General features: G+C 42.1%; 1 protein-coding gene across 2 annotated transcripts in view; it reads right to left on the bottom strand.

The window, feature by feature from the left end:
- Window positions 1-353: 353 nt before the first annotated feature.
- Window positions 354-24,866, bottom strand: part of AKT1 (AKT serine/threonine kinase 1) — a 405,158-nt gene continuing 380,645 nt past the window's right edge. For both annotated transcript variants that reach the window (XM_078660283.1, XM_078660284.1), the window contains exons 11-14: window positions 23,205-23,419; window positions 20,303-20,390; window positions 12,229-12,331; window positions 354-2,541 (exon numbers count right to left, since the gene is read on the bottom strand). In XM_078660283.1, coding sequence (XP_078516409.1) covers window positions 2,462-2,541; window positions 12,229-12,331; window positions 20,303-20,390; window positions 23,205-23,419 — 486 coding nt within the window. In that variant the 3' untranslated portion in view covers window positions 354-2,461. The remainder of the gene's footprint in view (window positions 2,542-12,228; window positions 12,332-20,302; window positions 20,391-23,204; window positions 23,420-24,866) is intronic.

Raw genomic sequence — 24,866 nt, 5'->3', positions numbered from 1 at the left:
TGGATGTAGTAAGCATCCCAAGAATATTCAAAGCCCGTTTGGGGGCTCGCTCTTTTAGGTATATGGCAGCAAAAATCTGGAACACCCTACCAATCACCTTAAGAACAGAACCCAATGAAGGATCATTTCGCAGACAGCTGAAGACATGGCGGTTCTCAAAATATGAGGATGGTACAACATAAGAACTAGGCTAGAATTACAGTCACTCTCATCTGGATATGTCTCAGCGCGGGGACGCACCGTCGGTGTAACCATGCGCTCTACAAATGGAATACATAAATAAATACTTATGATAAATAGAATACAATATATGTGGCTAACAGCAAAAAGAATTGAAAGTCATTAAAAACCTCCATTGTTAAAACCATCTTTATTTTGGGTGTCGTCTTGGGAGAAATTGTGTCATATCATACAAGTAAAAATATCATAAGTGAACATCATGTAAAAAAACAATATGGAATGGACTGTGTGCTAAACGTTCCCATTTATTTTCGTGGGAAGTGTAGGAGATGCTGTGGTGGTCTTCCACAGAAAAATAAAAAAGCTAATTAAACGGCAATACATTTAATTATTGTATAGTAAAAAAAGCATTCTAAAGGGATGCATTCTACAGCAGAATAGGTGCATTTGCTTAATGGTGTGACCACTTTATATGAATAAAAAAAGACTGTCAAGAAAAACAGGAGGCTCCAGGTTGCTTTCTCCAAATAAAAATAAAAAGTAAAAAACAATTGAAGGAGACATAAAACAACAAAGAAGGGAACCTTGTCACAAGCATTAGAACAGATAAAAAGATTGCCTTTCAGCCTTTCACAATAGCATGTGTGAACTGTGTTAAGATCCTCTGCCAAAGGGGTTTCCAGCTTGGATGCCAAGGGCCAGATCCATGATAGACTTTCAAGATATTCACAATACATAAATGTACATGTAAATAATGTAAATGATAAAACATTTACATAGTCATTGGTTATTTTGAAAATCTGGTAAGGATCAGCCATTCTCGGATAATATTCGGACACTGCTGCATTATCAGGAGTCATTGATATGTCTGTCACTTTTTCTGAAAGTAAATTTGCACCTCAAACTTGATGCCTGTAAAGCAGTGGCAATAGAGCAATAGATTTTCAGAACAAAGCCTGCAATTTGATATTTCAAACTCTTAATTTTGTTAAAAAAAGAGAAATATCAGATAGTATTTTCAAACTGTAGCAAGAAGGAAATCGCCTAAATAAATTCAGTATCTAACTCAAAGTCATTCTTCTGGAAAAAAGGAAAGGGGTCTGGCAATTCAGCTTTGCGAAGTCCTGGTCACTAAATCAGTGCATTTAGGGGACACTTAAACTTAGTGTGTCTGCCCCCCCCCCAGTAACAAAATAACCATTGAAATTACAATGGGGACCAGCTTCATTCTAATTCACTTTGTTCTAAAAATCCAATAGAGTTTTATGTGGTATTAATGAGTTTATTTCTAATGCAAAAACACTACAAGATCTAATTCATTACATGCGTTAAAACACATTGAAACATTTACTCCCATCATTTCAGCTATTCCCTTAAATGGAATGTTTCTTATAAACGCTCAAGTGAGAACTTGAATGTTAAGTGTTTCCAAGGTAAGAATGTTGAACCAAACATTTAATATGAGAGGTACTCTACAATAGTAGGATGCACTGTTTGAAAAAAAATCAAACACAATCTTGCATTCATGGTCTGGAAGACCATTGTACAATGTTATATCAGTTGCAATATCATGTTAAACAAGTGGTGAGTTAAGGCAATATCACAGCCAAGTATGCAGGTGCAAACTGTGTGCAATTTGCACGACATCACTGACTTTGATTTGACCTGATATGCAATGTCCTGCAGCAAAATTCATCATAAAATAATAATTTCTGCATGTTGCTTTACCTCATTGAGGTTATTAATCTGTTCCTGCGGTTGGCTTTCTGTTGTACACGGACACTCCACTGTTATACAGTTGCAATGCAAAGTGACTTTGACTTCTACAATTATCCAAGACTTGTTTACTCTGCAATATTGCACTAACTAAAATCTAATTGCCCACAATGTTGACTTCATGTTAAGATAATGAATTGCATGAAATAAATTAATGAAGGCGTGAGGAAGATATAGTAGGGTTTGTCTTTCCAGATTTCTTACTCTTGCTGACATGAAGTTCTTCATTTGTTAAGTTCACCATTTCATTCCTAAAAATGTGTTTTCATTCATTTAGCACAAAGAGCAGTATTTCTCATTTTTGAATGAACGGGTGTCATTTTACAAAATTGTAGGAGTCATGTGGGCATACATACTTTCTGGCTTCTTGCAAACACTTTTAAATTGTTGTACAAACATGGTTTGTAGTTCAGAGACCATAGAACATATTCTACAGTGCGCAGTCAATCAAGGTCCTCAAAAATGCTGTCTCTTTTCTTGAATGAAAAATACTGGTTGCAAAATATTAGGATGTTCCGCTGGCAGAGTAGGAAAATTGAGGGAAATGAGGTCTTCTCTCGTTGTCTACAAACTCCAAACTGTCATCTGCAAATAAAAACAACAGCGACTTGAGCACGAAACACCTCTTCACACGTTCCTACTTTAACATAAACAGTGTAGAGTTGTGCAACAACTTTGCAGACAAATTATGCATTATAGGTAGGCTGCTGCATAATAGAACGGGAGCCTTAGCGTCGCCTTCTCACATGAGACACTTTCCAATTCAACATCTGTGAAATAACAGTCCCATGAAGAAAGATAACTTCAAAAGTGATAAATTGATGTTAAGTAGTTTTAATGATGCTCATACTATCTCTTATTCAACAGCACAGAAAGCTACCTAATTAAAGAAATACACAAACTAGAATATTAATGGTGTGAATATCTACACTCCAACACAGCACATTATAACCTTAAAATAATGTATTCATTCAGCAATGCAGCAAATTGCCCCTTCTGGAATCGTTAACTGCTATACAACATTAGACCAGCAGTGCACCACATTGCAGGGAATGGGCAAAGCCACCAGCTCCCAATGGGATGGGATGGGTGGTGGCTCTCCACCCTTCTTACAACCGAAAGAACAATATCTGGAGGTGGTCCTACTATCACTCCATAAACCTTCCTTCCACTGTACCATAAATTGAAGAGGCCTTCTTGCTCCCTCAAGTATTGGGCATTTATGGGCCAAACATGCAGGTAAAACTGTAGTAATCTCACGTCTCTACTATGCACCACTTTACGCGGAAGAGACCCTCAAACATCATTAAAAAAAAAAAAAAAAAAAGAATGTTCTGATTGGCTCAGGGACCTTTTTTTCCCTTGGGCCAATTGGCTTAGACTGGAGACAGGCTCTAGCGAGTACAGTCCTCAGATTGGATACCATGAACACGAAGAAAAAAAATTCTGGCAGCTATTTTCTGAGTTGAATTAAAAAAAATAAGGGCGCAAGGTAGGAATACCCTACCCCTAGGCCCTGTGGACCAAATTAAAAGACAATCTGGAATTTTTTAAACAATGATAGTTGTTTTTAGGGCAAATGCACAGCTGTGTTTCACATAATGTTATTTGGATATTGAGTTGTATTTTTGGTGGTGCTCCAAAGGTGGCGTCGAGAGTCCCACAACGTCAAGAGATACAATGTCTGAATGTGATGCTAGTGGGTCACTAGTTTCATCCCTTTAGGCACACGTACTTGTCTCTTTGCTAGAAAAAGACTTCCACACTGGTTTTGCAAATTAATTCATTCTAATGTTTATTATTCGTTCATATATTCATTCCTCATATTATCATATCGATGATTACTTCTTATCCATATGTTTAACCTCAAGCAATGACTGGTTAACAAATCCAATGCATTTCGGGCATTATTTGATGCCCTTCGTCAGGGAACAGACACTAAAAAAAATACATAAACGAAAATGTTAAGAAACCTGCTGTGTTTGTCATGTGGACAAAGTGCATAAGGGGTTAAAAGTAACAGACTGGGGAGTGTCAACATTGTTGTGGCACCTTACATAAACCATATGCCCGTGAGATTCGAAGAAAACAGGTAGATGCGGCGAGTGTGTTACTTACAAGCCTTTCAACATTTGAAGCCTGATGTTGCTTGGGGCTTGGTAAGAATCTGAAAACGAACGGAGAGCCGCTGTGTAAGAGTCGGTGATCTATCATACCTCCTCGTTATAAACATTACGGTGTGGGAATTGACTAACCTTAAAGTTGAGGGTTGGTGGTTCGTAGCGGTTTCCAATAAACTTGCTCCTTACGGACGCCGGCATAGTGCGGTACTAGCCGCGTTCTGAGATTTGAATGAGGTTGCGGTCACGTGACCAGAGGGCTAGAAGACAGACTATAGTTGGGGATATTCAAGCGGCGTTTGCGACCTTGTATGCAAAATGTATGGGAGCATTGAATGGCTTTGGGTCTAAAAGTTGATACCCAAAAATAATCTATAGTGTGAGGTTGAAAAATAATGTGGGGTAGAAAAAATAGAAAAGTGTTAAGAGTGGCTTACGTTATAAAACTTCAAACTCGTGTCTTGGGTGTGATTGTGTTCGGCACGGTCCGACTGTGCTACGGTGCTACTGGGTGTTTCTGGGGTTGTGTATATAAAGGGATTCAAAATATAGAACATAAGATTCTGTTACAGTGGTCTGTGTGAACAGTCACAGTTACTACATTTTAGTCCATTGAGCATTCCTATAAGTAACATGACATTTCAATCACGGACCCCCCAATGAGACCGATAGTCTCGACTAGAGGCAGCCTCCACGAGCCGATTGGACAACTTCTAGATAAGTACCTTCAACCCACAGTGCAAGCTATGAAAACGTACATTAAGGACACTACACAATTTCTTCTTAAACTTCAGGAGGTAACCATTGAACCTCAGGAACAGCTCATACTATGCACGGCGGATGTCCGCTCACTATACACCAGCATACCTCACGTACTGGGTATAGAAGCCATTGAGGAGGCACTACTCAACACAGAACTGGATCCCTGTTTTCAGACATTCCTGATGGAACTCATGTTCTTCACACTATATCAAAGCTACTTTAAATACCACGACAAATGGTATCAACAACTTACTGGAATGGCCATGGGCAACTCGGCGGCGCCGGTATACGCCAATATTTTTATGCAATGGTATGAGAACAAGCACATCTTTGCTAAGAGAGAATGGACAGACAATCTGAAACTTATCATCAGATACATTGATGACATATTCATCATCTGGAAAAACTCTAAAGAGGAGTTACAAAAGGTTCTCACTAAATTCAACCAAGTAGATGAACGCATACAATTAACTTGGGAAATATCTGAAACTTCAGTCAACTATCTAGACGTCAAAATTTCCTTAACCCCGGAAGGATTCACCACAGACCTATTCGTAAAAACTACAGACAGAAACAACATGCTGCACTTCACGAGCTTCCATGAACCAAATCTCAAAAGGAACTTACCATACTCACAAATGGCACGCGTGAAAAGGATTACCTAAGACCCAAACATAGTGGACCAAAGGATCAATGAAACAGCCAACAAATTCCTCGACAGAGGGTACCCTCAATCCACAATCAATGAATCCAAAGAAAGGATAGGAAACATGACGAGATCTAAACTACTATCACCAACAAACAAGAAAGATCAGACCCGTTTGTGGTAGTCTCAAAATTTTCCACCTCCAGTGGGAAATTTAAAAAAACAATTCTGAAACATTGGGCACTTCTGAACTTAGAACCAGACTTCAAAGAGATCTTCAATCTTCCACCTATATTTGCATTCACGAGAGCACGCAATTTGGGTGAAATCCTACAAAATAAACCCATGCCAAAAATCAATTACTCAGGGACCAAACCATGTCTAAATTGTGGCAATTGCAACAGTGTAATCAAGGGGAATAAGATAAACCACCCCATGAAAGGACAGGAAATCAAACTCAACGTAAACGCCACTTGTGATTCAAGCAACCTGATATATGCAATAAAATGCCCGTGTGGTAAACTATACGTGGGTAAAACGGAACGACGCATGAAGGTGAGACTAACTGAACACAAATCAAACATTCGACTAAAGAACATGAAATCATCCTTATCTGCCCACTTCGTGGAAGAGCAACATAATATTTCCCAACTTAAATTCATCATCCTGGAAACTGTGAATAAATTAGAAGGAAGGGACAACACGAAACATCTACTCAGAAGAGAAAACTTCTGGATACAGAGACTTTCGACCCAGAAGCCGTTTGGCTTAAATGATAGAATTGAAATGTCATGTTACTTATAGGAATGCTCAATGGACTAAAATGTAGTAACTGTGACTGTTCACACAGACCACTGTAACAGAATCTTATGTTCTATATTTTGAATCCCTTTATATACACTTAAGTACCACAACCCCAGAAACACCCAGTAGCACCGTAGCACAGTCGGACCGTGCCGAACACAATCACACCCAAGACACGAGTTCGAAGTTTTATAACGTAAGCCACTCTTAACACTTTTCTATTTTTTCTACCCCACATTATTTTTCAACCTCACACTATAGATTATTTTTGGGTATCAACTTTTAGACCCAAAGCCATTCAATGCTCCCATACATTTTGCATACAAGGTCGCAAACGCCGCTTGAATATCCCCAACTATAGTCTGTCTTCTAGCCCTCTGGTCACGTGACCGCAACCTCATTCAAATCTCAGAACGCGGCTAGTACCGCACTATGCCGGCGTCCGTAAGGAGCAAGTTTATTGGAAACCGCTACGAACCACCAACCCTCAACTTTAAGGTTAGTCAATTCCCACACTGTAATGTTTATAACGAGGAGGTATGATAGATCACCAACTCTTACACAGCGGCTCTCCGTTCGTTTTCAGATTCTTACCAAGCCCCAAGCAACATCAGGCTTCAAATGATGAAAGGCTTGTAAGTAACACACTCGCCGCATCTACCTGTTTTCTTCGAATCTCACGGGCATATGGTTTATGTAAGGTGCCACAACAATGTTGACACTCCCCAGTCTGTTACTTTTAACCCCTTATCCACATGACAAACACAGCAGGTTTCTTAACATTTTCGTTTATGTATTTTTTTTAGTGTCTGTTCCCTGACGAAGGGCATCAAATAATGCCCGAAATGCATTGGATTTGTTAACCAGTCATTGCCTGAGGTTAAACATATGGATAAGAAGTAATCATCGATATGATAATATGAGGAATGAATATATGAACGAATAATAAACATTAGAATGAATTAATTCGCAAAACCAGTGTGGAAGTCTTTTTATAGCAAAGAGACAAGTACGTGTGCCTAAAGGGATGAAACTAGTGACCCACTAGCATCACATTCAGACATTTTTTAAACAATCCCACAGGACTCCTGGGGGATCGAAGCGAACAGTAAAAAGAAAATGGTGGTCCGTCATTTTTTATAAATAAATTGTAGAGAGGAACATTGAGTGGGGCACCGTACCCCAAGCCCATTTTGAGCCACAGGCACCTCATCCCCTGGGGCCTGGTTAATTAATCTAGGAGAGGAGGCCCCCTGCCTAAGGCCCCGGGAAGCACAAACCCCAGGGCGGAATTTACAAAACAGGGGAGGAGGCCACATTCCCCCTCCCATAGCCTTAACCAGCCCTGGACACAACATCCCCTGGGGTCGAATTCAATAAAAAATGCTGCACGGCCTCCCCTCCTCAATTCTTCATGGGCTCTAGGATCGATCCCTCCCTTGGGGACCAAATTGAACAGGGTTCCAATTCTTCATAGGCCTCAGGGGACCAAATATCCTGGGCCCGTGTATTATTTCAAAGGGGCGGCAGGGTGGCCCCCCCTTCCCACAAGTCTTAAAAGGTCCGGGGGCCCTTATACCCTGGGGCCAGCTCAATTACTTTGTCCTGGGGAGCCCACACCGGGGCAGAGAAGTTTCTCTGCTCACATCAGTGCGAGATGGGAAACATACCTGGTGGCAGCGTTTTTAAATCTCCCACCGGGCGAAAGTATAGGGAGACTTAAAAATGCTCCTGCAGGGTGGGAGCAGACTTCTGTTTCCCAAAACAGACATTGCTTGTTCCCGGAGGGAGAAAACAAACAGCTGTTCCCTCTGGGCTGAAGCAATGCTGGCTCCTGCAGTCTGCGGTAAGCAGTCTAGGGCCTTGGGGGCCCTGGTGCTCTTGCGGTCCCCAACTAGTGGTTTGGAGGTCCCCTGGGTGGGCACCTATGGACCGACCTCTGGCTCTATGGGAAGTGGCCCAAGAACGCTGGGGAAGGGGGCCCCACTCCTCTTGATAATGCAATTCAGCCCTGGGGTATGAGCATTATAACTCATACCTTCTCCAAGCACTGCTTAGAGTCTCTTATATTATTTATGCTATCTAACATAATAGTATTTACAATAACATTAATAACACCGCAAATCACATCATTTGTGAGAACACAGTGCATGTTAAATTGGCGAGTTATAGTTAATGTAGTGTGTGGCTACTAAGTTCAACACAATATGTATGGAGGTGAGAGTTAAAATAATTTGAAGGTGTTGCATAATTTATAAAATTTAAAATACCAGTCTAAAACGTATATTTTCTGTGTAGTTTAAGTTTGGTTTGAATCTAAAGAAGAGTGGTGCGTAAATTATAAATTTAAGGTATAACTATAACATTAGAATTTGCAATCTTTGTCTAGTTTAGGTTTGGTTTGTATAGAAAGAATAAACAAAGTGTTTGTAGGTATAACAAAGCTTTAAAAAAAATTCCATTGACATTTCTTTTAAAAATATTTTAACGAACATGTATTTTAAAATGTATAATTATGTCATTGAATGGCGTGTCATTAAGTGGAGTGAGGTACAGTAGAGTGGTGGACAGTGTTGTAGAGTGCAGTGGAGTAGAGTGTAATGGAGTAAAGTAGAGTGGCATAAAGTGGAGTGCCACACAGTGGAGTGTGGTACAGTTGAATGGCGTAGAGTGGAATATGGTACAGTGCAGTGGCATACAGTGGAATACCACAGAGTGAAAAGGCTTGGAGTGAAGAGGCGTAGAGTGGAGTGAGGTAAAGTGGACTGGTGTACAGTGGAATAGCAGAGAGATTAGTGGCGTACACTGCAGTGGTGTACAGTGGACTGAGGTACAGTGGAATAGAATACAGTGGAATGACGTAGAGTGTAAAAGCTTTGAGTGAAGTGACGTACACTGGGGTTCCGTACAGTGGACCAGCATAGATTGTAGTGGCGTAGACTAAAGTGGCGTTAAATGGAGTGGTATGGAGCGGAATAGCATACAGTGGAGTGGGGTAGAGTGGAGTGGTGGAGACGGAGTAGGGTAGGATGCATGCGCGTAGAGTTGAATAACGTAGAGTGGTGTGTTGTAGAGTGGAGTGGGGTAGAGTGTAGTTTTGTACTATTTAGTAGTGTAGAGTGGAGTGGCGTACATTAGAGTGGTGTAGAGTATTGGGGCACAGCGTAAGTTGCCGCGGAGCGGTACACTTTTGAGTAGAATGGAGTAGTGTACATTGGAATAGTGTTCAGTGTATTGACGTACAGTGGAGAGGTGTAGCGTGGAGGGCATACAGTGGATACGCGTAGAGTAAAGGGACGCAGAGTGGAGAAGACTGGAATGGTGAAGAGTGAGGTGGCATATAGTGCAGTGGTGTAGAGTGCATTGAGGGTAGAATATAGTGGCACACTGTGTAATTGTGTCGAGTGGAGTGCTGTAGAGTGGAATAACGTTCACTGTAGAGGAGTACAGGCGAGTAGCAATCAGTGGAATAGGGTAGAGTGGAGTGGCATAGAGTGGAGTGCCGGAGAAGTTAGTGACATGCATTGGAATAGCCTAATGGAGTGGCATACACTGATGTGGTGTAAAGTGGGGTGGCATACAGTGGAATAGAGTGGAGTGGTGTACAATACAATAAAGTGGAGTGGGGTGGACTGGAGTGTTGAAAATTAGAGTGGCGTACAGTGTAGCAGCATACATTGGAGTGCCAGACAGTGACAGTGAAATAGTGGACAGTGGATTGGCGTAGAGTGACATACAGAGGAATAGTTACTAAAGACAGGGGTCCCTAGAAAACGAGTAGAAGTAACGTAATCAACATATGCTAAATAGACAATGTGTTCTTTGTCCAGCCGGACAGAATTTATTTAAACAATATTTATAGTGACAGAAATTTTCAAGTGGAGCGCAACCTGCGACCCACACATACAAAACAAAAAACAAAATTGGAGGGAGAGGGTTCAGGCAAGGAGAGCATAGGTCTGTTTTCTAGTAATCAGTAAACAGACTTGATTGTGTATTAATACCATTGTGCATTACATTCATGATATTTGGAGCCATATGGTACATTGGAATCGACGTTTCGATCCCTTAACTCAGATACATGGGATCATCTTCAGATACACAATCAAGTCTTATACATGGGATCATCTTCAGATACACAATCAAGTCTTTCTACTGATTGCGATAGCGTGGAGTGGTGTAGAGGGTAGTTGCATACTATGGACTAGCGAACAGAGTTGCGAAGAATCGAATGGTGTAGAGTGTAGTGGCGTGAGATACAGTGTAGTGGTTTAGAGTGGAATAGCGTAGAATGGAGTGTCAGAGTGGAATATTGTACAGTGTAGTTGTGTACAGTGGAACAGTGTAGAATGGAATAGCATACAGTAGAGGGTTATACAGTGGAGTGTCATAGAATGGATTGGAGTGGTGTAGAGCAGAATAGAGTAGACTGTAGAGGCAAACAATAGAGTAGGATTCAGTGGAGTAGTGTACAGTGGAGGGGAATAACATTGAGTGTAGTAGCGTAGAGTGGAGTGACTTGGAGTGCCATATAGTGGAACAGCATACAGTGGAGTGACTTAGAGTGGAGTGATGTACAGTGGAAAAGCGTAGACTGTAGTAGCGTAGAGTGGAGTGCTGTATAGTGTAATCCCGTACAGTAAAGTGTTGGAGTATATTAAAATAGCATACAGTGGAGTGACATACAGTAGAACTGGGTAGAGTGTAGTGTTGTAAAGTGGAGTTGCGTAGAGTCGAGCAGTGTATAGTGGAGGGGTGTACAGTGTAGTACCCTACAAGGCAGTGCTATAGAATGGAGTGTTGTAGAGCATAATAGCATACAGTGCATTGATTTAGAGTGTAGTGGTGTAGATTGGAGTGTGGTAGAGTGGAGTGGTGTAGAGTGTAACAACATGGAGTGACGTAGAGTGGAGTGTGGAACTTGAAACAGACATAGCGTGAAAGTGGGTGAACAGGTGTAATGTGCTAGGAATATAGATTAGGAAGTATAAATTCTCATTTTTGGTAGTAGGTGTAAATAGTGTGTCAAAGTTACAAGTGTTAAAATACTTAGTAATATATTGTGCCGTGGTAAACTGCAGTAACTTCGTGGTACGTGCTGATAAGAAGGTAGTTATCGGATTGACTAATGGCGTTTTCGTCACACTTTTGCAGTGTTCTGTATTAGGCCTTATATGTAGTTGAGTATTAGGTTTCATTGTTTTTCCCTACCTAGTACCACTTTATTAAAGTGAATGTATTAGAGAAATGTATTTATAATTGTTTCATATATTCTACAGCAGTTTAGGGAGAACTACACATTTTTTCCAAAGTTTTTTTTTAAGGAGTGCTGTAATTTATAGGTCTCATTGCTGTACTCTGTAGACTTTTGGACCTCTGAGTTCCATAGCTAATAAAGAACTCAGCATTATTCCTCTATACAGTTAAGTAACTCCTCAGTGAGTTGCAATAACCTTATAATGTATGGCAGGGGTATTTTATCCCTTATATTAATTACAGTTTATTAACACAGTTCAGAGCAACGAACCTGTGAAAACAATGTTTACTGCCTCACAGATTAAATTTTCATTGACTTTACTGCAGGGAAACAACTCTTTTCGTAGTAACAAAGTCTATTCAAGGCGATTTTACCTCACTGCATCAATTTAAATCCTTGTTTTGGTTTAACACCTTTTTGAACAACATAAATCCACAGGAACTCTTCCCGGCATAAACCATATTTGTAGAAGTGCAGAATGTAAAATGCTTTTTATTACCACTGTTGAGGGTGGGAGGGACATCATTACCCATTCAAGACTTCCACTCTTATGAATCAAGGACCCGCCCCATACAGCAACGGTAATTAATAACCTATTACACTCTGCGCAATTGCTTAGTCGTACACACCGAATAACACCGCACAAGTTATAATGTTTCACTGAATGCTAATGGGCTACATACCTTGGTCTGGTGGAGTGATTGTGATCATCTGTGCTGTAAATTCTTCATCAAAATACCTAGTATCTATCTCAGATGTAACCTGAGGCTTAAATGGAGCTACAAGCTGGAGAAACAAATAAAGAAAAAGATAAAATGCAATAATGTATAACATGATTTAACATTATATAAACTGGCACGGTGTCTGTGGGCCAGACAGCCTGTATCTGTGGGTACAGTCAACATCTCACACACAGCTACCATCAATCACATCCCACTGGAGCAACACATGGTTATTTCAAGTGGTTATTAAATTGGGTGCTTATTTTAAACTACTCACTGTAGTACGATACATCTAGTGTGTTTAGCTTTTAGCAGGTTAATAATCCGTGTTGTGTGGAAGATGCAGCGTATTAACTTTGACACAGGATGGTATTAGTGGAAAGAGGAACGATGTATCATTTGGGTGGCTAGATTTCTTCACACCCTTGCTTTTATTTCTTGTAGAGTACTTCTGTTATTTATAGGTTTTTGGGCCCGATGGAGGTAAACCAAAATTACCGATTCTTAAATACCGAATCATACCGATTTGGTATTTAAGAGTAGGTAAATATGAAGTAGGCAGATGTAGGTAAATTTTCTTTTTAAATGACCGTATCTGTATGATTCGGTATTTACCGATTCGGTAAATACCGAATCAGTATTTGCCATTGATTCCTATGGGCCTTGAAGCCAATAGGAATCAATGGCAAATACCGATTCGGTAATTACCGAATCGGTAACTACCGAATCCTGCCAGGGGGAACGGGGTGTCACTTTGACACCCTGTAGCACCCCAATGTCAGGCTTGTGTCCCATGTGGTACACATACATGCCCTAAGGGCATGTCTGTGTGTGACATGGCATAGGTGTACATGCACAGATGTGCATGTACACCTGAATTCGTTATTTACCATACAGTAGTATTACATGGTAAATAACGAATTCTGAGGGGCCTGTGGCACTGTTTAAAGTGGCACCTACATCTGCATTTACAGATTTGGTATTTTTACAGAGTCTGTATTTCCCAATTCGGTAATGTTACCGATTCGGTAAATACAGATTCTGTAAAAATACCGAATCTGTAAATACATGCCCCCTACATTGGAAAAGGCATTTACCGGTCGGTAACGACCGAATTCGACCGTTACCGACCGGTAAATGCCTACCTACATCGGGCCCCAAATCAGTAAAATGCCCACCTACATCTCATTTTCCAAATACCGGTCAGTAACGGCCGAAATTACCGAATTTCGGCCGTTACCGACCGGTATTTGCCTACATACATCTGGCCCTAAAACTTTAGTTTAAACTGACATCAAAATGTGGCAAGAAACTGGTAAAGGAAGGCAGCCCTTCACTTAAACTACCAGCCCCATTATAAAATTGCCACGTCCTGTGACATGTTAGGTGAAATGCACTGTACCTTTGTTTTAACTGTTTCAATACTGGAACATTCACATTTAAATCGTGCAGTAATCGGACATGAATTGAAATATTAAGGCGGCGGCGAGGCACAGTTTTTGTTTTATATCCAGATCCACTATAGAGAGGACAAATAATCTTTTTATTGATTGCAAATGGATGACATATGGTTGTTTCTGTTCGTTGATGAGAAAATCATGCATTAACTAAGGTGGCCTATTTTCAAGGCATCCCCACCTTCTAGGCAAGTATAGGCAACGTGTACCAGTAAGACATTCTTTTCCAAAAGGGTCCTAAGGGTTTCAATTGATGGACCTATATTAATCGCACGAGTTGTCAGAGTAAGTACTACACTCTGTGATGTGCGGAAAATACAGAGCATGCAAGCAACCCGATATTGATATACTGGTAAAAGCAGTTAGTGCCAAACATAGGAATCAACAAGATGGACAGATAAGATAAACTATGAAGTGGTAAACGGTGATCTGCACATTTGTCAGTTCCGTTTATTTCTTCTGTCTCCATTGTTTCCTTTTCTACCAGATCATGCACCCAGTTTGCAACTTAGCAGAGGGCTCGGCCAAATAGATAAAGTGCTTCTCTGAATGTCCAGTAGATGTCAGGGTTGCTTCATAATTATCAAGCAATATAAATTGTCCGCTGAGAGCCTTCTTCGTGCGCTCGTTCAACTTCCTGCAAAATATTGGGATTCAACGTAACACTCCACATAGCTCCACAGATTTGGACAGAAATGATGGGCCAAATTTATCGACACTTTGCGCTAGTGCAAAGGCTTCAAAAGTGACGCAAACCGGAACAAAGTGTTGATTTGGGATTTACTTACTAGCGTAAAACTTACATTTAGTATTCTGCGTCATATGTTATGTTATGTTATTTTTACTTATACCGCGCACAGCTGCCCCAGTGAAGGGGCGTCCTGGTGCTTTGACAAGGCAAACACAACACAACACCGAAGAAAAACGGGAAGGCCAAAGGACACAGCATGAGAACTAAACAAATAAGATGGTCTTGATGGCCCGTCTAAACTGAAGAAGGTCATCAATAGCCCTGATATGAGGAGGAAGAGAATTCCACCAATTTGCCGCTAGCACTCGAAAAGAGCGGCCACCAGCTCTACTCAGTCTGAAGCGGGAACCACTGCCAGATTCTGACCTAGAGATCTGAGGGTTCGCGGGGGAACATACGGTATCAGCAGATTCTCCAAAATTTGGGGAGACGTACCCTTGAGGATTTTAAACGCAAGGCAGAGGACCTTAAATCTGATCCTCTGGTGTACGGGGAGCCAGTGGAGAGAGTGCAAAGATTTGGAGACCGAGCACCGCCTTGGCAGATCTATCACCACTCTGGCTGCAGCATTTTGAACTCGCTGCAGCCGGGTGAGTTCTGACTGATTAATCCCAGCCAAAAGCGAGCTGTCATAATCCAGCCGGGACAGCACTGAAGCTTGAACCACCAGTTGCCTGGTGGATGCATCAAAAAATTTAAGGATAGGTCTTAGTCCTCTAATGATGCCATAGCACGAAGCCGCCACCTTCTTGGTATGACAGATGAAGCCGAGGGACGGGTCAAGCCAAACCCCTAGATTTTTTATCTCCGATGCTGGAGAGGGGGTCATACCAAGTTCGGGGGGCCACCACTTGTCACCCCACAGCGCCGCCTGCTTGCCGACCACCATAACCTCAGTCTTCTTGGTATTTAACTGGAGACAGTTGGAGTTCATCCAGTTAGCCACTGCCCGTAAACCGTCATAGAACTTGGGTGTCTCCATGTCTGAGTCCCCACTCAACGTGACCGCCAGCTGCGTGTCATCTGCGTATGAAACCATCGTCAAGCCCCATTGCTTGACGACCGCAGCCAGCGGCCTCACGTAAAGATTAAATAGAGTGGGACTCAACGATGAACCCTGTGGGACCCCCAGGTCTAACGGATAGGATTTAGACTTGCCGGGCGGAATCGCAACCTGGAATGAACTTTCAGCAAGAAAAGATCGAAACCAGCATAGGGCGTAGCCCGTAACACCCACTTCCTCAAGTCGCAGAAGCAAAATCCTGTGCGAGACCGTGTCGAATGCGGCACTAAGATCTAATAGCAGTAGTGCCGCCGTCCGACCGGCATCAAGCACAGAACGCAGATGTTCGACCATAGAAAGTAGGGCCGTCTCCGTACTATGGCCCGCACGGAACCCATTCTGAGTAGGGTCAAGAATGTTAGCCCTAGTAAGATGGTCTGCAAGAATGCCGTTCACATGGGCCTCAGCGACTTTCGTAGCCCAAGGAAGCAAGGGGATAGGGCGGTAGTTCTCAGGTTTAAGGGGGTCAAGGGTAGCCTTCTTCAAAATAGGTGTAACTATAGCCTGCTTCCACCTAATGGGAACTACACCAGAAGAAAGTGACAGATTGATCAAAGAAAGAGTGCGACATAACGGCGACATATTCTTAAGCTGGGCCGGTTTCAACGGATCTGCAGGAGATCCTGACTTGATTTTAAGGCTCAGAGAGTCAAAAGCCTCCATAGATAGGGAGGGCAGGATAGTAAGACACTCACTGCCTCCCAAGATGCAGCTGACCCGCTCTGGAATTGGAGAGCCCGTCGAGAAGGTTCGATAGATGGCTTGTACTTTCTCGAGGAAAAAAGAGGCCAGACCCTCACAGTGGGAGTCCGAACATATTTCCGCCGCCGTTGTCCTCTTAGCCATCAAATCCTTTAACACCTTAAAAATGAGTTTCGAGGGATTCGAACTGTTCTGAAACTCTTATACACTGAGAATATAAGAACTCATCTTTGGTATTATTTTCTTTTTTTGGAAGTCATGTGCAGGAAAAGAAAGACATCACACACGTGTTTCGCCCGGGGGCCAAAAAAGCCAGGGCTTTCTCACGGCAGGAATTCTTATGCGGCTGTTGTGGAGTATGAGAGAACGGTGCACAATAGTATGCGATAATCGCTGGGTTCCAACTGCGGTCCGAATGCAAATAAAATAAATGAATACCAAAGAAGAGGAGTTCTTATTTTCTCAGTGTATATGACGCAGAAAACTAAATGTGGGGATTCTACTACCCCTGAAATGTACATTCAGAAGAGCATAAAACCAATCACACAACGCACTACTTGGATCCAGGTGGTATCTGTGTGAAACCAACATTTTGGTTTTTGCCACAACCCATAATCAGGTCATGACCTATTGTGTGTGAACCCTGGTAACACCCACCAACTTAACCAGTAGCATAAAACTTAGTTTGTGCAGGAAAGTTGCATTAAATTCACACAAAGTAGTGTTCTGCGCTACTTTGCATCAAGAGGTCATCCCATGGGTGGTGAACCAGCTTTCCCATGCTACCTTACAGTTTCTGACTCCAAGCTCTACCTACTGACTTTTGTAGATAGGATTTTGCACCAAAACAATAACCCTTCTTGAGACACAAAGTAGGAGCAAAGTTTTATTTCTCAATTTGCATGAAGCCTGCACTGTCCAACACGCATAGGTCAAAAGGCCAAAACAATATGTCTTGGCCTAGCTTTGCTTGAAGCGTTCTAGGGAAATATCAGCTTTTTCACCCAATAGCAAGATCTATCAAAGGCATATCCATAGTGGATGCCTGCACATATCCACAAAAACCTGGCGACAAAGCACTACACTAGTGCCGAGTGCTCACCCCAAACCATCTGTAGTATCCAGACCAGCCCAAATCACATGGCTGGCTGCATCCGGACCAGCTTTAATGGTTTGAGCCAAGGAGGCCACAAACGTTTTGAGGACTGCTAAAAAGATCTGGTGGCCATGTCTCAGAGGGTGTGAATGCAACGGCCTAGAAAGCAATCTGTGTTGACTGACCTCAGGGCAAAGTTGGTTGAAGAGAACATTTGTTTCCAAAATGCCTCAATCCGTTTCGAATCTCTGGCGAGGCACAGAGCATGGGGGAAATTAATTTGGATTCACCGTCCTGGTGGAAGCCTGAACCACCAAGCACTCTGGAGTAGGATGCGGTGTAAGAAAATCACAGTCACTGGGTGCTGGTCTGTGGTGCCCGGCCACCTGTCCCTTCATCAGTAGACGGGAGCAGGGCTTCGACCTAGTGCCCATTACAGTGTCAGTATAGGCTTCATTGGGAGTAAGGGCTCAGTCAGGGAAAGGAGACTCCGGTTGCAGATTTGCATCAAGGATGTTTGTCTTAACTTCAACAGAAGGTAGTTGTAGGTCCAGGACCGCAGCAGTGCGTCTGATGACTACACCGAGAGAAGCCCTCTCTTCTATTGGTGGCCCAAGGGGGAAATATACCCTGTATCAGAGGAAGTATCAAGTCCACTGGCCTCCTGTAAAACCATGTGTAAACTGTCATCACCAAAATGTGGGGATAAATCCTCCCCATAATCACCATTGCCATCTTTGAGTGGTAGCAAACTCTTGTCAGAATTGGAACCACAAAGGTGATAGAGTTTCTGAAGACGGCACTGTGGTAGTAGGAGTATATTGTCTCAATCAGGCGTACAGGAACCGGGGGCACAGAAGTGGAGTGGGAGCGGGAACTCGGTTGGGGCGGAGAGAGTTTCAGTTCAGGGGCAGACACCGGAGTCAGCAGCAGATACTCCTCCTGCATCTGTGACTTCTGAGCAGTGTTAATGAAAGAGGGACCAGTGCAGATATTGGTGCAAGAATGTCTGCACTGTAGTTGGTGCAGAATCCGAGTCAGATACCCGGGTCTCAGTTGGCGCAGAGGATGGACCTGCCGGAAGTAACCCGACTGAAGGCTGCTGTGGATCCTTGAGGCAAGAATGCGCACAAAAGGGATTCAGAAGAATGTCAAAAATAAGCGGCATAGCATCCTTAAAGAACCGGACCTGGTACGGCATCAGCGATGGCATGCAGAACTCAGGCGCACTGGGATCAACTGTGGGATCAGCTCCTCAATTGGAGATCGCGAGCAAGGTTGAGTGGCAGCTTGATACCTTTGCAACTTCCCTTTAGATAGAGAAGGGTGGGATGGGGTCAAGTTCCACTTCACAATCTTGTGTTCCCTCTTTAACTTTGACTTACTGGATGACTTTGACTGAGAAGACCAGTCACGGGATTGGCCTTCAGACTGGGAATGGCTAAGTGCCTCAATTTGGAGAGGGACAAACATAAGGTTCTTAACTTTTTACGATGATCGGCGGCATACAGCTTCACTTCATGGTCCTTATTTGCCTTCGGGTGCATGAGGTCATATTCATGACACAATTTCGAGTCGTACCCAAAGACCAAAAACTAGAGATTCCTCATGAGAGTCCGTCACCAACATCTACTTTCAACTGTCAAGGCATGGTTTGAACCTTTGCAGTTGTAGGTGGGGACATCATTTCTTTGCACACTGGAATTCAATTTTAAAGACGGTCAACTGACGTAAAAGGGCGCAGAGTCCAGATTCGCATTTGAAGACGTGGAAAGAAAGGACATCGGCATGCAGGGGTGGTGCTTATATGCAGCTCGACTCTGTATTCTTTCAGCAGAGCATGGGCTGTGGTCTCACAACTTTGCAGAGCTTCTGCCTGAGATATCACCACCTTGGCCATTTTCAGAGCATGAGGAAAGAGGTTGGAAAGCCACGCTCCTGGAATCGGTGGGCCAGGGCATGCAATCATGACCAGATACAACAGGTTGGTGGCAGACTGCGAATGCCGCTATGCATGTTCTGCTGACAACCTGTAGTGTCTTTATTATCCCTAGGTGCAAAGTTGCAACTAGTTGGTCATGCTGAGACCAGATGTAAAGCTGCAGCATTGCATATGGTACTGTGACAACCCTCACTGTATGCTGCAGGTGAAAGTTGCTAGACATACACATGATTACACTTATAGGAAACAGCTGCCTTCCTCAGTTCATACCACAATCAAAGCAGTTAATTTCTAATAAATCACACTAAGCCAAATATATAATTCGCTTAATAATACCAAGGCTTTATGTCTATTTTAGTTTGGGTTTCAGAGATTGCAGGCGACAGTCTAACATGTTTAAATTGGGGATCCTCCTTTTGCTCACAGAAATGTGTTTTGCCTTCAATCAACATACTCTGACCCTCTGTGTGGTGTAGAGTCGAACACATTACTATGCAAATCACATATCTTTAATAATACTTTTACACTTATAGCACACTGGCAGTAATGAAGCTCACAAAACATGGAGACGTCTATTTCTATTGCTCGGCATCTACTTTACTGTGAAAGATATGCAAGTAGAAGGCACTGGCAAAATCAATCAGTCTTAATTTAATGTGCCAACAACGCATTGAAACACCGTTCGTGATTGTGTTTTCACACATAAGCATGAGCTATTGACTTTGCCAATGCTTGTTAAAGAGTGCCGTTTGCTTTTTGTACAAGATGTGCTACATCTAAGTTGTTGTGTTATTCAAACACTACAGAAGCTCAGAGTAATTTAAAAAACACCATACCTATAGTTATGTGACTCCGTCATACTAGGTAACATATGATAACCAAAAAGCATTCTTAGTGTAGCTGTTAAAATGTACTACAATTGTATTGCTAATTTATTTGCAGAACTAAAAATTTGCCTAGAAATCAGACCCTTGTGATGTGACGTGAACATTCATTATGTCAAAGGAATGAAAAAAACAGGTACCTTTCTCTCATACACATCTTGCCACATAATGCCTTCAAAAAATTTATGCTGCATGATCTCTTTAGCATCGTCAGGACCGCCACCTAACCTGTTAAAAAACACGCAAAAAAAAGTTTTAGAAGCTTGCTCTGAAATGTTAAATTAGTCACAATGTCTTGAATTTTTATTATTTTTAAGTGCAACATTATGAAAAATGTATAAGGAAAGAATCCGAGTGTACAACAAAATGTACAATCACATTAATGATACCCACCTCGTAACAATCATGCATACTGTTCTCATACTGTTTCGAAGCCAGATGACCTGTTTAGTAATAAGCATTTTGTGTGTTTGAGGCACTAGTATTTATTTGTCGCTTTAATCTAGAGCATAGATCAGAGCAGTTCAGCAATCGGTTCACTACACTCATTGCTGTCCTGAGACCAATGCAGCTACACCTATTGATCTGGTAATGTGTATGAATCTTCCCTGGAGAGAATTATTAGACTACACATGCAATAAAGTTTCATTTGATGCATCATGGTTATAACCTAGCATCTTAGACTAGAGTCTAAGTTAGAACTGCAACGTCTTACAAGAGGGGATGGTCTGAAACACAATGCAATGAATGTAGCACTGTGTCACGGCAGGCACGGGATCAGAAAAGAAGAAATGTGTTCATCATATGGTATGCAGCCAAAGTAGGTTTTCAACCTCATTGAAAGAATAAGAAGTGATAGGTAATTCCAAAAAGAGGTCCTCAGTTACGGAAAGTGACATCTGGTAGAGGTAGAAGGAACATTCTGACTGTCGCCTTAACATGCAGCATTCCTAGGATATTTCACTTCCAATGTTACAGACAGTGCTACATTAAGGCAACAGTATGCAGCTGCCTTACGACACCACCACAAGAGGGCACCAGATTGCAACGGCCCCAAACATTTACCTTGCTGCAGGGGGCCAGAGTAAATAAATATCAAAATCTCGTGATAGCTGGGACTCCAAAAATATATGCACTTGAGTCGGTTATTAGTTAGTGCATTTGGTGGGAAGGAATCAAATTATGATGTAACTAAAAGTGTGGGGGCTTGGCCGGCATGTACAGTCTACCCCAGGGGCTGGGCTTGATATCTTAGACTTTTTTTTATATGTTTTCTCCATTTCAGTTGTGTTTTTGTTTGAGGTGCTCCCTCACCGTCCATACTTGAACCTCACACAATGAGGTTGTGCCCTGGTTGGATGACATCTTGAGATAAAGATAGATGCCATCAGCGTGCTGAAAGCAGATGATGGCTAGTTTTGGTACCAGATCACCAAAGTTCGCTACACGAAAACGGATGAGTATAAACTAAGGAATGCTTCCATTTATGTATATCACACTTAATGAACCCATGAATCTTTGTGGTTTGTATCCAGGTTTTCATCAATACCGCATCATTCAACAGAGTTCTGTTAACAATAACAAGAATTGATTACATCACTATGAAACAGCAAAATATGTAAAACCAGTGTAGGCAGATAGAGTGAGAAGTAGGGACAACAATTTGAGACATTTAGTTATAATATTGGGACTATAGGCCTTGTTTCGATTAACACGTTCATGTGTTATGGATGGCTTTAACATTTGAACCAAAAATATTTCAAAATGCAATTTCAATTGCAAAATACTAAACAGTTAAAATATAACAAAAAATGGTGTATATCTATACCATCAATTTAATTAGATGACCCAAACAGGGAAGCACACCTAAATGATGAATTAAACTTTGTTTCCGGCTGAAGCCTGCTCTTTACTGACACTACATTAATGTCCAGCATTCATAAGAGAAACCAACGATAGGCAACACGAGATTCAGAAGAGAAAATGGAATTTTGGTGAATACTATTCATTTACAAGAGAGGGAGCTCTATAGAATCATGCAAACCTAAAGCATACAGCAACGGGAAAGGTGGAACACACTTAGATTTTAAAGAAGCAATTAAGCAGACGCCAGCAAAAAAAACACAGATAAAGGGAAATGGGAGGGAAAAAAAATCAATATTTTTCATTAATATTTATTGAGCACTCATTCAGCCTCGAAAACGTCTTTACTGGCTCAGTAAAAAGTACCGCCTTCTTGGCACCCCTGTGCATCAGGCATGGCTGGCAACATCAACTTAAAAGTCTTTGTCAATTTAGAATCCCTCTACATAGGTAATGTATAACAGCCATAGCTGCAATGCTCATGGCACCAAGGTAATAATACTAGTAATAGGTCTCCGCAAAGCCACATGACTTATCAATCGACTTTAAAAATAATTTGAAAATGTAACCATTTTTTTCCAAACATCATCTTAGGAGTTGTGAAAATAGCCCATTTCTGTTTGGAATAAACACTTTCCAATGTTGGTATAAATACATTAATTCAGTCAAGCAAAGGTTTAAAATTTAGTATTCAGGGCTGCCCACAGGAAAGCTACTTACAGACAGGTGCGGCCGGCACAGTTAAGAGTCGTAGGGCAGGGGGGAGGGGTAAATGGAGTCAACAGACAATGGGATAGGTCAAATTAAACACAAATAAAAATAAAACCACTTACCTTGCGCTCGCCGCATCGCCGACTCGGCAACGCAGTGGGTGCACGGTAAGAGGTTTTATTTAATTTTGTATTTAATTTTACCGATCCCGTCGTCTGTTGACTACAGCCCATGCCACCCATTCCCGCCCCACCACTCTTACCTGTGCCAGCTGCACCTGCTTACAGATAGCTGGAGGGCTACCAGTAGCTCAGGAGCTACTTGTTCGAGAAGCCTGGGGTAAGGCGTTGAAGCCAAACACAGCATGCGATAATACAATTAAGACGACACTTTGGGAAAAATACTGACCATAACACCATGCCACTTGTGCATATAAAAGAATGTTCCCATTATTTAAATAATTATTACCTCTGCTTAGGATCCTTCTTGAGCAAGCCTGACAGGAGAGATTTTGCTTCTGGGGACAAAGTTCGAGGAAACCTGATCTCTTCCATCAGGATAAGTTCAAAAAGCTTCTCGTGGTCTTGATTGTAGAAAGGGAGCCGTCCGCACATCATTTCGTACATTACAACTCCTAAACCCCACCAATCCACTGCACGGCCATAGTCATTATCTTCTAGAACCTAAAAAACAAAGAAATTCGAGTTTAATAGTAGTTTTGACAAATGAGATCCAAGGAAGAAATGACAGTGTCTGACAATATAATTGTAGAAAATAAAAATATTGTAAAGAAAATGAAAAGAAAAATGGCAAGGTAAAAAGTCTGATAAAAATAGAACGCCTTTACTTGTAGGAGTTTCACAAACTGTTATAGGTTTTGTTTTTTAATGGCGTCCTCCACCTTCCAAGACCTCTTAGACACTTAAGAGAGATGATTCATGAAACCATGTCTTCACCTTAAAAATACAACTCTTCACCCATTTTGGGTGTGATTCAATTACCGTTAATTATACTAACAGCAGAGAAGGAAATGCTTGCAGTAAACCGGTATCACACTGAAGGTCAAATGAGTCTCCAACAAACCTCGAGGTAGAAACTCAAAGGCGCAAAAGGAGTGAGTATTGTCTGCAGTGACGAGATGATCAAACCAAGGCATGCCCAGCTGGGCAAAGATAACTTGAGCAATCTCTGGTTGTAGTGCCCAGGTGATACCGGTTGTATGTCAACCATGCGGGCATCTACCACGCCTGCCTTAACGCAGTTTGAACCACAAATGTATCCTTACAATGCATTCCTTTACCAAGCAAGCCATTACAATGACATGCCTTAGGGAAAGCGCTGGACTTTGGAATAGTATAACACCTTGGCTGCTCAAGATATTCCTCTGCAGTGCTGGGCCATAATGTAAATGGGTGTGGTCATGACGAGCTCAGCTCTTCATGAGCACCCTAGAGGTATACCTCATGACGAGCTGAGCTCGTCATGAGCATCGAAAAGGTTAATTTACTATTTGAACTCCAGTCTGTGCAACAGTAGGAAAAGTGTTGGACTTGAAGTCCAACATCAGTCCAACAATGCTTTCCTTGTTTTTCTTGTTGTAACGAGTTGCGTGGTAAAGGAATGCATTGTAAAGATGCATTTGTTGTTCGGACAGCGTTGTTAGGGCACAGCGTGGTTAGGGCACAGCGTGGTTTGAGCCGAGATGTAAGGCTGTTTCACTGTGACACCTACTGAGTTCATCTGCTCTTGCACTGAGGGACTCTACCCTATGTTTGACTCATCGAGGATAACCCTATAGTTCCAGCCACAACCCGAAACTCAGTGCTTCCTGGCACAGTACCTTTAATCCTACAGAGCCCTTCTTGTTGCAGTACCACATGGCAGTTGAATTGTTCATCAAGACCTGGACAAGCTTGCCTTTGATGGACAGCAGGAACTAAATGGCATGTATCTCCAGTAGAGTTATGTGCTGCTTCTGCTCCACTTTAGACCAGAGGCCCCTGCTCTCTTCTTCACCCAGTTGACCACCCCAACCCAGAGATGATGAACCTGTCACTACTATCCGTTCCAGATGGAGCAAGGTAAACAATTTGCAGTATAACATGTTGGCATCCTTCAGCCACCACTGAA

The sequence above is a fragment of the Lissotriton helveticus genome, chromosome 9 (assembly GCF_964261635.1).
Source record: "Lissotriton helveticus chromosome 9, aLisHel1.1, whole genome shotgun sequence".
In the NCBI taxonomy this organism is placed as follows: Eukaryota; Metazoa; Chordata; class Amphibia; order Caudata; family Salamandridae; genus Lissotriton; species Lissotriton helveticus.
The sequence above is the reverse complement of the archived record's forward strand: the minus strand, read 5'-3'. Positions and strand labels throughout refer to the sequence as shown.